The sequence below is a fragment of the Anser cygnoides genome, chromosome 5, assembly GCF_040182565.1.
Source record: "Anser cygnoides isolate HZ-2024a breed goose chromosome 5, Taihu_goose_T2T_genome, whole genome shotgun sequence".
Classification (NCBI taxonomy): Eukaryota; Metazoa; Chordata; class Aves; order Anseriformes; family Anatidae; genus Anser; species Anser cygnoides.
This window is the reverse complement of record NC_089877.1, coordinates 39,559,056-39,571,449: the sequence shown is the minus strand read 5'-3', so window position 1 is coordinate 39,571,449 and position 12,394 is coordinate 39,559,056. Positions and strand designations below refer to the sequence as shown.

General features: G+C 55.7%; 1 protein-coding gene across 1 annotated transcript in view; it reads left to right on the top strand.

Moving 5' to 3' along the window:
- Positions 1-12,394, top strand: part of MUC2 (mucin 2, oligomeric mucus/gel-forming) — a 76,557-nt gene that overhangs the window by 37,323 nt on the left and 26,840 nt on the right. The window contains 7 exon segments of the mRNA XM_066997591.1: positions 1,991-2,230; positions 3,527-3,766; positions 5,563-6,204; positions 7,428-7,782; positions 9,105-9,275; positions 10,639-10,809; positions 12,106-12,345. Coding sequence (XP_066853692.1) covers positions 1,991-2,230; positions 3,527-3,766; positions 5,563-6,204; positions 7,428-7,782; positions 9,105-9,275; positions 10,639-10,809; positions 12,106-12,345 — 2,059 coding nt within the window.

Genomic DNA, 12,394 nt, shown 5'->3' with positions numbered 1-12,394 from the left:
CGGGGATCTGTCCATGGCTTACAGGGTGAGAGCGATAGGGAAGGAAGCAAAGAGGTGTCTGGTGATGTCCGTGAATTGGGCTGGATTTGGGACTGCTGAGCTCTTCTGTGCAATATAGAGTTTTCAGACTCCAGAGAGCTGTTGCATGCAGCGTTGGTCCCTGCGGAAGTGTTGGCATCTGTCTGCCGTGCAAGCTGTAGGAGATTTTGTCTGTGATCCCCATGTTCTTCTGCAAGTGCCACGAGGAGAGCTGGTTCTGCTTTATTCCTGTCGACACTTCCTCTGCTCAGGTTCATGGTGTTTCATGAGGTTGCTGGAAAGCCACGGAGGTTAATGCCAAGCGCCATTTGCCGGTTTGCAATAAAGCACTGTGTTTTCTCAGGAACCACTCCCCCCAGCACCACATCTGTTGAAACTGTGTCGACCACCACTCGCCCGCCAATATCGACGACAGGCCCCACTCCCCCCGGTACCACGACTGTCCCTGTGTCGACCACGACTCTCCCACCAATCTCAACGACAGGTCCCAGCAGTACCACCAGTGGCACGACGCCCTCCAGCAGCAGCACCCCGGGGACAACACCTGTTACTCCTCCAACGACCACGTCCCCGACTACCCTGACTACTAGCAGCGCATCCACGCCCACACCGACACACACCACCTCCCTGTCACCTCCGTCCTCGACAAGCGAAGGTAATTGTCTGGCCATGGGGACACGTGTTTCCTTGTGGGGGGAGAAATGAAGGTCTGTGAGCACCTCGACTTGTGTGCGCTTTCTGTGTGGGATGAGGGCTGGCAGGAGTTATTGAGCCTTCCCGAAAAGCGCTGGTGCCCAGCGCTCGGCCTGAGGCTGGCTGTGTGGAGGTGAGGAGGGTGCAGGGGTTCTGGGCAGAAGCTCTGGTGTTTCCCAACGCTGCAGTGCTCTGTGGAGGTTGTTCCAGCCTGGGGCCTCCGGCCGGCTTAGTCAGATAGGGATCGGAGTGGAAGTCTTGCGTTTGCTGCTGCGGGGCCTCATCCTTCAGCTGGAGAGAACGTCGTGAGCGGGAAGCGGTGTATGCGAGGGGAGGGGGGCTTGTCTTCTGTGTCACTGTGTTTCCAGGCGCTGTTGGGACGCAGCTTTTGCCAACTTTCTTCCTTTTCTTGTGCTGCATTAGCCCTGTGCTCTTCTGGTGTATGCAGTGCTCCTCTCTCTTCTACGCGTATCTTCACGTCTCGCTGTACTAGCACAGAGGTAGCCGGTTCTGAGGCAGGCCTCAGTGTGTCCTCAACAGTTTCTAACAGTGCAAACGAAAAGCAGTTCTGGCATTGAGGCCCAGAGCGAGAACTAGCGTGCTCACGAGAGAAGGATGAAGCAGCATAGTGAGCCCGAGTTTCCTATCCCGCCATGGCAATACGTGGGGGAGTAGTTTCAAAAGGGCTGGCTGAGGTCTAGCGCAGATATTGCTCAGGCAGCTACTCAGCTTCCGATGAGCCAAGTCCTGCAGAGCGGAAGGGCTTCTAGAGTGAACATGCCCCTTGATTTCACGTGTAGGGAGCAGGCATCTGTCCATGGCTTACAGGGTGAGAGCGATAGGGAAGGAAGCAAAGAGGTGGCTGGTGATGTCCGTGAATTGGGCTGGATTTGGGACTGCTGAGCTCTTCTGTGCAGTATAGAGTTTTCAGACTCCAGAGAGCTGTTGCATGCAGCGTTGGTCCCTGGGGAAGTGTTGGCATCTGTCTGCCGTGCAAGCTGTAGGAGATTTTGTCTGTGATCCCCATGTTCTTCTGCAAGAGCCACGAGGAGAGCTAGTTCTGCTTTATTCCTGTCGGCACTTCCTCTGCTCAGGTTGATGGCGTTTCATGAGGTTGCTGGAAAGCTACGGAGGTTAATGCCAAGCGCCATTTGCCGGTTTGCAATAAAGCACTGTGTTTTCTCAGGAACCACTCCCCCCGGCACCACATCTGTTGAAACTGTGTCAACCACCACTCGCCCGCCAATATCGACGACAGGCCCCACTCCCCCCAGTACCACGACTGTCCCTGTGTCGACCATGACTCTCCCACCAATCTCAACGACAGGTCCCAGCAGTACCACCAGTGGCACGACGCCCTCCAGCAGCAGCACCCCGGGGACAACGCCTGTTACTCCTCCAACGACCACGTCCCCGACTACCCTGACTACTACCAGCGCATCCACGCCCACGCCGACACACACCACCTCCCTGTCACCTCCGTCCTCGACAAGCGAAGGTAATTGTCTGGCCATGGGGAAGCGTGTTTCCTTGTGGGGGGAGAAATGAAGGTCTGTGAGCACCTCGACTTGTGTGCGCTTTCTGTGTGGGACGAGGGCTGGCAGGAGTTATTGAGCCTTCCCGAAAAGCGCTGGTGCCCAGCGCTCGGCCTGAGGCTGGCTGTGTGGAGGTGAGGAGGGAGCAGGGGTCCTGGGCAGAAGCTCTGGTGTTTCCCAACGCCGCAGGGCCCTGTGGAGGTTGTTCCAGCGTGGGACCTCCGGCCGGCTTAGTCAGATAGGGATCGGAGTGGAAGTCTTGCGTTTGCTGCTGCGGGGCCTCATCCTTCAGCTGGAGAGAACGTCGTGAGCGGGAAGCGGTGTATGCGAGGGGAGGGGGGCTTGTCTTCTGTGTCACTGTGTTTCCAGGTGCTGTTGGGACGCAGCTTTTGCCAACTTTCTTCCTTTTCTTGTGCTGCATTAGCCCTGTGCTCTTCTGGTGTATGCAGTGTTCCTCTCTCTCCTACGCGTATCTTCACGTCTCGCTGTACTAGCACAGAGGTAGCTGGTTCTGAGGCAGGCCTCAGTGTGTCCTCAACAGTTTCTAACAGTGCAAACGAAAAGCAGTTCTGGCATTGAGGCCCAGAGCGAGAACTAGCGTGCTCACGAGAGAAGGATGAAGCAGCATAGTGAGCCCGAGTTTCCTATCCCGCCATGGCAATACGTGGGGGAGTAGTTTCAAAAGGGCTGGCTGAGGTCTAGCGCAGATATTGCTCAAGCAGCTACTGAGGTTCAGATGAGCCAAGTCTCGCAGAGGGGATGGGCTTCTGGAGTGAACATGCCCCGTGATTTCACGCACAGGGAGCGGGGATCTGTCCATGGCTTACAGGGTGAGAGCGATAGGGAAGGAAGCAAAGAGGTGGCTGGTGATGTCCGTGAATTGGGCTGGATTTGGGACTGCTGAGCTCTTCTGTGCAATATAGAGTTTTCAGACTCCAGAGAGCTGTTGCATGCAGCGTTGGTCCCTGCGGAAGTGTTGGCATCTGTCTGCCGTGCAAGCTGTAGGAGATTTTGTCTGTGATCCCCATGTTCTTCTGCAAGTGCCACGAGGAGAGCTGGTTCTGCTTTATTCCTGTCGACACTTCCTCTGCTCAGGTTCATGGTGTTTCATGAGGTTGCTGGAAAGCCACGGAGGTTAATGCCAAGCGCCATTTGCCGGTTTGCAATAAAGCACTGTGTTTTCTCAGGAACCACTCCCCCCAGCACCACATCTGTTGAAACTGTGTCGACCACCACTCGCCCGCCAATATCGACGACAGGCCCCACTCCCCCCGGTACCACGACTGTCCCTGTGTCGACCACGACTCTCCCACCAATCTCAACGACAGGTCCCAGCAGTACCACCAGTGGCACGACGCCCTCCAGCAGCAGCACCCCGGGGACAACGCCTGTTACTCCTCCAACGACCACGTCCCCGACTACCCTGACTACTACCAGCGCATCCACGCCCACACCGACACACACCACCTCCCTGTCACCTCCGTCCTCGACAAGCGAAGGTAATTGTCTGGCCATGGGGACACGTGTTTCCTTGTGGGGGGAGAAATGAAGGTCTGTGAGCACCTCGACTTGTGTGCGCTTTCTGTGTGGGATGAGGGCTGGCAGGAGTTATTGAGCCTTCCCGAAAAGCGCTGGTGCCCAGCGCTCGGCCTGAGGCTGGCTGTGTGGAGGTGAGGAGGGTGCAGGGGTCCTGGGCAGAAGCTCTGGTGTTTCCCAACGCTGCAGTGCTCTGCGGAGGTTGTTCCAGCGTGGGACCTCCGACCGGCTTAGTCAGATACGGATCGGAGTGGAAGTCTTGCGTTTGCTTCTGCGGGGCCTCATCCTTCAGCTGGAGAGAACGTCATGAGCGGGAAGCGGTGTATGCGAGGGGAGGGGGGCTTATCTTTTGTGTCACTGTGTTTCCAGGCGCTGTTGGGACGCAGCTTTTGCCAACTTTCTTCCCTTTCTTGTGCTGCATTAGCCCTGTGCTCTTCTGGTGTATGCAGTGCTCCTCTCTCTCCTACGCGTATCTTCACGTCTTGCTGCACTAGCACAGAGGTAGCCAGTTCTGAGGCAGGCCTCAGTGTGTCCTCAACAGTTTCTAACAGTGCAAACGAAAAGCAGTTCTGGCATTGAGGCCCAGAGCGAGAACTAGCGTGCTCACGAGAGAAGGATGAAGCAGCATAGTGAGCCCGAGTTTCCTATCCCGCCATGGCAATACGTGGGGGAGTAGTTTCAAAAGGGCTGGCTGAGGTCTAGCGCAGATATTGCTCAAGCAGCTACTGAGGTTCAGATGAGCCAAGTCTCGCAGAGGGGATGGGCTTCTGGAGTGACCATGCCCCGTGATTTCACGCACAGGGATCGGGGATCTGTCCATGGCTTATAGGGTGAGAGCGATAGGGAAGGATGCAAAGAGGTGTCTGGTGATGTCCGTGAATTGGGCTGGATTTGGGACTGCTGAGCTCTTCTGTGCAGTATAGAGTTTTCAGACTCCAGAGAGCTGTTGCATGCAGCGTTGGTCCCTGCGGAAGTGTTGGCATCTGTCTGCTGTGCAAGCTGTAGGAGATTTTGTCTGTGATCCCCATGTTCTTCTGCAAGTGCCACGAGGAGAGCTGGTTTTGCTTTGTTCCTGTCGGCACTTCCTGTGCTCAGGTTGATGGCGTTTCATGAGGTTGCTGGAAAGCCACGGAGGTTAATGCCAAGCGCCATTTGCCGGTTTGCAATAAAGCACTGTGTTTTCTCAGGAACCACTCCCAATGGCACCACACCTGTTGAAACTGTGTCAACCACCACTCTCCCGCCAATATCAACGACAGGCCCCACTCACCCCAGTACCACAACTGTCCCTATATCGACCACCACTCTAGGTCCCTGCAGTACCACCAGTGGCACAATGTCCTCCATCACGAGCACCACATCGACAACTGTTTTTAGTGATACACAAATATCCACTCTGTTTTGATGCCTGTTTTTCCATTGAAGAGGGGCTTTTTTTCTTTTCCTACTCTCCCTTTTGGTGTTGTTTGGGTGCAACTTTTCTACTTTCTTCCCTTTCCTCTCTTGCATTTTCTCTGTGGCCTTTCCTGCCACTGAAGTGTAGGTGTGGCTGTGAGAAGGCAGATATTCTCTGGCAGGATTCTGCAGAAGGCTTCAGATGGCAGCCCACCTTTTGCTAGACTCTGTGTTCAGACTCTGTGGCAGCCCTTACGTCCAATATATGCTGCTATGCCTGACCATTAGATCTGTCTAAACCTGTCTGAAGTGATTCTTTCCTTCCTCTTTCTAATTGTATGCTTTTGTTGCTGTTCCCCATTAGAACCCTGCACACTCCCTCCAGAGGGCTGCACCTGGACTGACTGGATCGATGAGAGTTACCCACAATATGGCCCAAACGGTGGTGATGATGAGACCTTTGAGACGATTCAGATAAATAGGCCTCCATGGAACTGTGCGAAGGTTGAGAATATTTCATGCAGAGCAGAGAAATGGCCTGACATTCCCATTTCAGATTTAGGGCAAAAAGTGGAATGTAACGTTAACACAGGGCTCCTCTGTAAAAATGAGGATCAGAAGCCAGGAGGCATGATTCCAATGCCAGTCTGCGTCAATTATCAGATCAAAGTCTGCTGTGTTCCCGAACTACCTCCGTGGTGTACTACAACTACTACATCCACTACCACGACAACCATCCACTCCACAACCACAGAAGTAACCCATTCAAGCACAACGAGCACTCCTTTCACTACAACCACGACAACAACCACTCGCGCGACAGTCTCAACAACAGGTCCCAGCAGTACCACCAGTGGCACGACGCCCTCCAGCAGCAGCACCCCGGGGACAACGTCTGTTACTCCTCCAACGACCACGTCCCCGACTACCCTGACTACTACCAGCGCATCCACGCCCACGCCGACACACACCACCTCCCTGTCACCTCCGTCCTCGACAAGCGAAGGTAATTGTCTGGCCATGGGGACACGTGTTTCCTTGTGGGGGGAGAAATGAAGGTCTGTGAGCACCTCGACTTGTGTGTGCTTTCTTTGTGCGATGAGGGCTGGCAGGAGTTATTGAGCCTTCCCGAAAAGCGCTGGTGCCCAGCGCTCGGCCTGAGGCTGGCTGTGTGGAGGTGAGGAGGGTGCAGGGGTCCTGGGCAGAAGCTCTGGTGTTTCCCAACGCTGCAGTGCTCTGCGGAGGTTGTTCCAGCCTGGGGCATCCGGCCGGCTTAGTCAGATAGGGATCGGAGTGGAAGTCTTGCGTTTGCTTCTGCGGGGCCTCATCCTTCAGCTGGAGAGAACGTCGTGAGCGGGAAGCGGTGTATGCGAGGGGAGGGGGGCTTGTCTTCTGTGTCACTGTGTTTCCAGGCGCTGTTGGGACGCAGCTTTTGCCAACTTTCTTCCTTTTCTTGTGCTGCATTAGCCCTGTGCTCTTCTGGTGTATGCAGTGCTCCTCTCTCTCCTACGCGTATCTTCACGTCTCGCTGTACTAGCACAGAGGTAGCCGGTTCTGAGGCAGGCCTCAGTGTGTCCTCAACAGTTTCTAACAGTGCAAACGAAATCAGTTCTGGCATTGAGGCCCAGAGCGAGAACTAGCGTGCTCACGAGAGAAGGATGAAGCAGCATAGTGAGCCCGAGTTTCCTATCCCGCCATGGCAATACATGGGGGAGTAGTTTCAAAAGGGCTGGCTGAGGTCTAGCGCAGATATTGCTCAAGCAGCTACTGAGGTTCAGATGAGCCAAGTCTCGCAGAGGGGATGGGCTTCTGGAGTGACCATGCCTCGTGATTTCACGCACAGGGATCGGGGATCTGTCCATGGCTTACAGGGTGAGAGCGATAGGGAAGGAAGCAAAGAGGTGGCTGGTGATGTCCGTGAATTGGGCTGGATTTGGGACTGCTGAGCTCTTCTGTGCAGTATAGAGTTTTCAGACTCCAGAGAGCTGTTGCATGCAGCGTTGGTCCCTGCGGAAGTGTTGGCATCTGTCTGCCGTGCAAGCTGTAGGAGATTTTGTCTGTGATCCCCATGTTCTTCTGCAAGTGCCACGAGGAGAGCTGTTTCTGCTTTATTCCTGTCGACACTTCCTCTGCTCAGGTTGATGGCGTTTCATGAGGTTGCTGGAAAGCCACGGAGGTTAATGCCAAGCGCCATTTGCCGGTTTGCAATAAAGCACTGTGTTTTCTCAGGAACCACTCCCCCCGGCACCACATCTGTTGAAACTGTGTCGACCACCACTCGCCCGCCAATATCGACGACAGGCCCCACTCCCCCCGGTACCACGACTGTCCCTGTGTCGACCACGACTCTCCCACCAATCTCAACGACAGGTCCCAGCAGTACCACCAGTGGCACGACGCCCTCCAGCAGCAGCACCCCGGGGACAACGCCTGTTACTCCTCCAACGACCACGTCCCCGACTACCCTGACTACTACCAGCGCATCCACGCCCACACCGACACACACCACCTCCCTGTCACCTCCGTCCTCGACAAGCGAAGGTAATTGTCTGGCCATGGGGACACGTGTTTCCTTGTGGGGGGAGAAATGAAGGTCTGTGAGCACCTCGACTTGTGTGCGCTTTCTGTGTGGGACGAGGGCTGGCAGGAGTTATTGAGCCTTCCCGAAAAGCGCTGGTGCCCAGCGCTCGGCCTGAGGCTGGCTGTGTGGAGGTGAGGAGGGTGCAGGGGTCCTGGGCAGAAGCTCTGGTGTTTCCCAACGCTGCAGTGCTCTGTGGAGGTTGTTCCAGCCTGGGGCCTCCGGCCGGCTTAGTCAGATACGGATCGGAGTGGAAGTCTTGCGTTTGCTTCTGCGGGGCATCATCCTTCAGCTGGAGAGAACGTCGTGAGCGGGAAGCGGTGTATGCGAGGGGAGGGGGGCTTGTCTTCTGTGTCACTGTGTTTCCAGGCGCTGTTGGGATGCAGCTTTTGCCAACTTTCTTCCTTTTCTTGTGCTGCATTAGCCCTGTGCTCTTCTGGTGTATGCAGTGCTCCTCTCTCTCCTACGCGTATCTTCACGTCTCGCTGTACTAGCACAGAGGTAGCCGGTTCTGAGGCAGGCCTCAGTGTGTCCTCAACAGTTTCTAACAGTGCAAACGAAAAGCAGTTCTGGCATTGAGGCCCACAGCGAGAACTAGCGTGCTCACGAGAGAAGGATGAAGCAGCATTGTGAGCCCGAGTTTCCTATCCCGCCATGGCAATACGTGGGGGAGTAGTTTCAAAAGGGCTGGCTGAGGTCTAGCGCAGATATTGCTCAAGCAGCTACTGAGGTTCAGATGAGCCAAGTCTCGCAGAGGGGATGGGCTTCTGGAGTGACCATGCCCCGTGATTTCACGCACAGGGAGCGGGGATCTGTCCATGGCTTACAGGGTGAGAGCGATAGGGAAGGAAGCAAAGAGGTGGCTGGTGATGTCCGTGAATTGGGCTGGATTTGGGACTGCTGAGCTCTTCTGTGCAATATAGAGTTTTCAGACTCCAGAGAGCTGTTGCATGCAGCGTTGGTCCCTGCGGAAGTGTTGGCATCTGTCTGCTGTGCAAGCTGTAGGAGATTTTGTCTGTGATCCCCATGTTCTTCTGCAAGTGCCACGAGGAGAGCTGGTTCTGCTTTATTCCTGTCGACACTTCCTCTGCTCAGGTTGATGGCGTTTCATGAGGTTGCTGGAAAGCCACGGAGGTTAATGCCAAGCGCCATTTGCCGGTTTGCAGTAAAGCACTGTGTTTTCTCAGGAACCACTCCCCCCGGCACCACATCTGTTGAAACTGTGTCGACCACCACTCGCCCGCCAATATCGACGACAGGCCCCACTCCCCCCGGTACCACGACTGTCCCTGTGTCGACCACGACTCTCCCACCAATCTCAACGACAGGTCCCAGCAGTACCACCAGTGGCACGACGCCCTCCAGCAGCAGCACCCCGGGGACAACGCCTGTTACTCCTCCAACGACCACGTCCCCGACTACCCTGACTACTACCAGTGCATCCACGCCCACACCGACACACACCACCTCCCTGTCACCTCCGTCCTCGACAAGCGAAGGTAATTGTCTGGCCATGGGGACACGTGTTTCCTTGTGGGGTGAGAAATGAAGGTCTGTGAGCACCTCGATTTGTGTGCGCTTTCTGTGTGGGACGAGGGCTGGCAGGAGTTATTGAGCCTTCCCGAAAAGCGCTGGTGCCCAGCGCTCGGCCTGAGGCTGGCTGTGTGGAGGTGAGGAGGGTGCAGGTGTCCTGGGCAGAAGCTCTGGTGTTTCCCAACGCTGCAGTGCTCTGTGGAGGTTGTTCCAGCCTGGGGCCTCTGGCCGGCTTAGTCAGATAGGGATCGGAGTGGAAGTCTTGCGTTTGCTTCTGCGGGGCCTCATCCTTCAGCTGGAGAGAACGTCGTGAGCGGGAAGCGGTGTATGCGAGGGGAGGGGGGCTTGTCTTCTGTGTCACTGTGTTTCCAGGCGCTGTTGGGACGCAGCTTTTGCCAACTTTCTTCCTTTTCTTGTGCTGCATTAGCCCTGTGCTCTTCTGGTGTATGCAGTGCTCCTCTCTCTCCTATGCGTATCTTCACTTCTCGCTGTACTAGCACAGAGGTAGCCGGTTCTGAGGCAGGCCTCAGTGTGTCCTCAACAGTTTCTAACAGTGCAAACGAAATCAGTTCTGGCATTGAGGCCCAGAGCGAGAACTAGCGTGCTCACGAGAGAAGGATGAAGCAGCATAGTGAGCCCGAGTTTCCTATCCCGCCATGGCAATACGTGGGGGAGTAGTTTCAAAAGGGCTGGCTGAGGTCTAGCGCAGATATTGCTCAAGCAGCTACTGAGGTTCAGATGAGCCAAGTCTCGCAGAGGGGTGGGCTTCTGGAGTGACCATGCCCCGTGATTTCACGCACAGGGATCGGGGATCTGTCCATGGATTACAGGGTGAGAGCGATAGGGAAGGAAGCAAAGAGGTGTCTGGTGATGTCCGTGAATTGGGCTGGATTTGGGACTGCTGAGTTCTTCTGTGCAGTATAGAGTTTTCAGACTCCAGAGAGCTGTTGCATGCAGCGTTGGTCCCTGCGGAAGTGTTGGCATCTGTCTGCCGTGCAAGCTGTAGGAGATTTTGTCTGTGATCCCCATGTTCTTCTGCAAGTGCCACGAGGAGAGCTGGTTCTGCTTTATTCCTGTCGGCACTTCCTGTGCTCAGGTTGATGGCGTTTCATGAGGTTGCTGGAAAGCCACGGAGGTTAATGCCAAGCGCCATTTGCCGGTTTGCAATAAAGCACTGTGTTTTCTCAGGAACCACTCCCCCTGGCACCACATCTGTTGAAACTGTGTCGACCACCACTCGCCCGCCAATATCGACGACAGGCCCCACTCCCCCCGGTACCACGACTGTCCCTGTGTCGACCACGACTCTCCCACCAATCTCAACGACAGGTCCCAGCAGTACCACCAGTGGCACGACGCCCTCCAGCAGCAGCACCCCGGGGACAACGCCTGTTACTCCTCCAACGACCACGTCCCCGACTACCCTGACTACTACCAGCGCATCCACGCCCACACCGACACACACCACCTCCCTGTCACCTCCGTCCTCGACAAGCGAAGGTAATTGTCTGGCCATGGGGACACGTGTTTCCTTGTGGGGGGAGAAATGAAGGTCTGTGAGCACCTCGACTTGTGTGCGCTTTCTGTGTGGGATGAGGGCTGGCAGGAGTTATTGAGCCTTCCCGAAAAGCGCTGGTGCCCAGCGCTCGGCCTGAGGCTGGCTGTGTGGAGGTGAGGAGGGTGCAGGGGTCCCGGGCAGAAGCTCTGGTGTTTCCCAACGCTGCAGTGCTCTGTGGAGGTTGTTCCAGCCTGGGGCCTCCGGCCGGCTTAGTCAGATATGGATCGGAGTGGAAGTCTTGCGTTTGCTGCTGCGGGGCCTCATCCTTCAGCTGGATAGAACGTCGTGAGCGGGAAGCGGTGTATGCGAGGGGAGGGGGGCTTGTCTTCTGTGTCACTGTGTTTCCAGGCGCTGTTGGGACGCAGCTTTTGCCAACTTTCTTCCTTTTCTTGTGCTGCATTAGCCCTGTGCTCTTCTGGTGTATGCAGTGCTCCTCTCTCTCCTACGCGTATCTTCACGTCTCGCTGTACTAGCACAGAGGTAGCCGGTTCTGAGGCAGGCCTCAGTGTGTTCTCAACAGTTTCTAACAGTGCAAACGAAAAGCAGTTCTGGCATTGAGGCCCAGAGCGAGAACTAGCGTGCTCACGAGAGAAGGATGAAGCAGCATAGTGAGCCCGAGTTTCCTATCCCGCCATGGCAATACGTGGGGGAGTAGTTTCAAAAGGGCTGGCTGAGGTCTAGCGCAGATATTGCTCAAGCAGCTACTGAGGTTCAGATGAGCCAAGTCTTGCAGAGGGGATGGGCTTCTGGAGTGACCATGCCCCGTGATTTCACGCACAGGGATCGGGGATCTGTCCATGGCTTACAGGGTGAGAGCGATAGGGAAGGAAGCAAAGAGGTGGCTGGTGATGTCCGTGAATTGGGCTGGATTTGGGACTGCTGAGCTCTTCTGTGCAATATAGAGTTTTCAGACTCCAGAGAGCTGTTGCATGCAGCGTTGGTCCCTGGGGAAGTGTTGGCATCTGTCTGCTGTGCAAGCTGTAGGAGATTTTGTCTGTGATCCCCATGTTCTTCTGCAAGTGCCACGAGGAGAGCTGGTTCTGCTTTATTCCTGTCGGCACTTCCTGTGCTCAGGTTGATGGCGTTTCATGAGGTTGCTGGAAAGCCACGGAGGTTAATGCCAAGCGCCATTTGCCGGTTTGCAATAAAGCACTGTGTTTTCTCAGGAACCACTCCCCCCGGCACCACATCTGTTGAAACTGTGTCGACCACCACTCGCCCACCAATATCGACGACAGGCCCCACTCCCCCCGGTACCACGACTGTCCCTGTGTCGACCACGACTCTCCCACCAATCTCAACGACAGGTCCCAGCAGTACCACCAGTGGCACGACGCCCTCCAGCAGCAGCACCCCGGGGACAACGCCTGTTACTCCTCCAACGACCACGTCCCCGACTACCCTGACTACTACCAGCGCATCCACGCCCACGCCGACACACACCACCTCCCTGTCACCTCCGTCCTCGACAAGCGAAGGTAATTGTCTGGCCATGGGGACACGTGTTTCCTTGTGGGGGGAGAAATG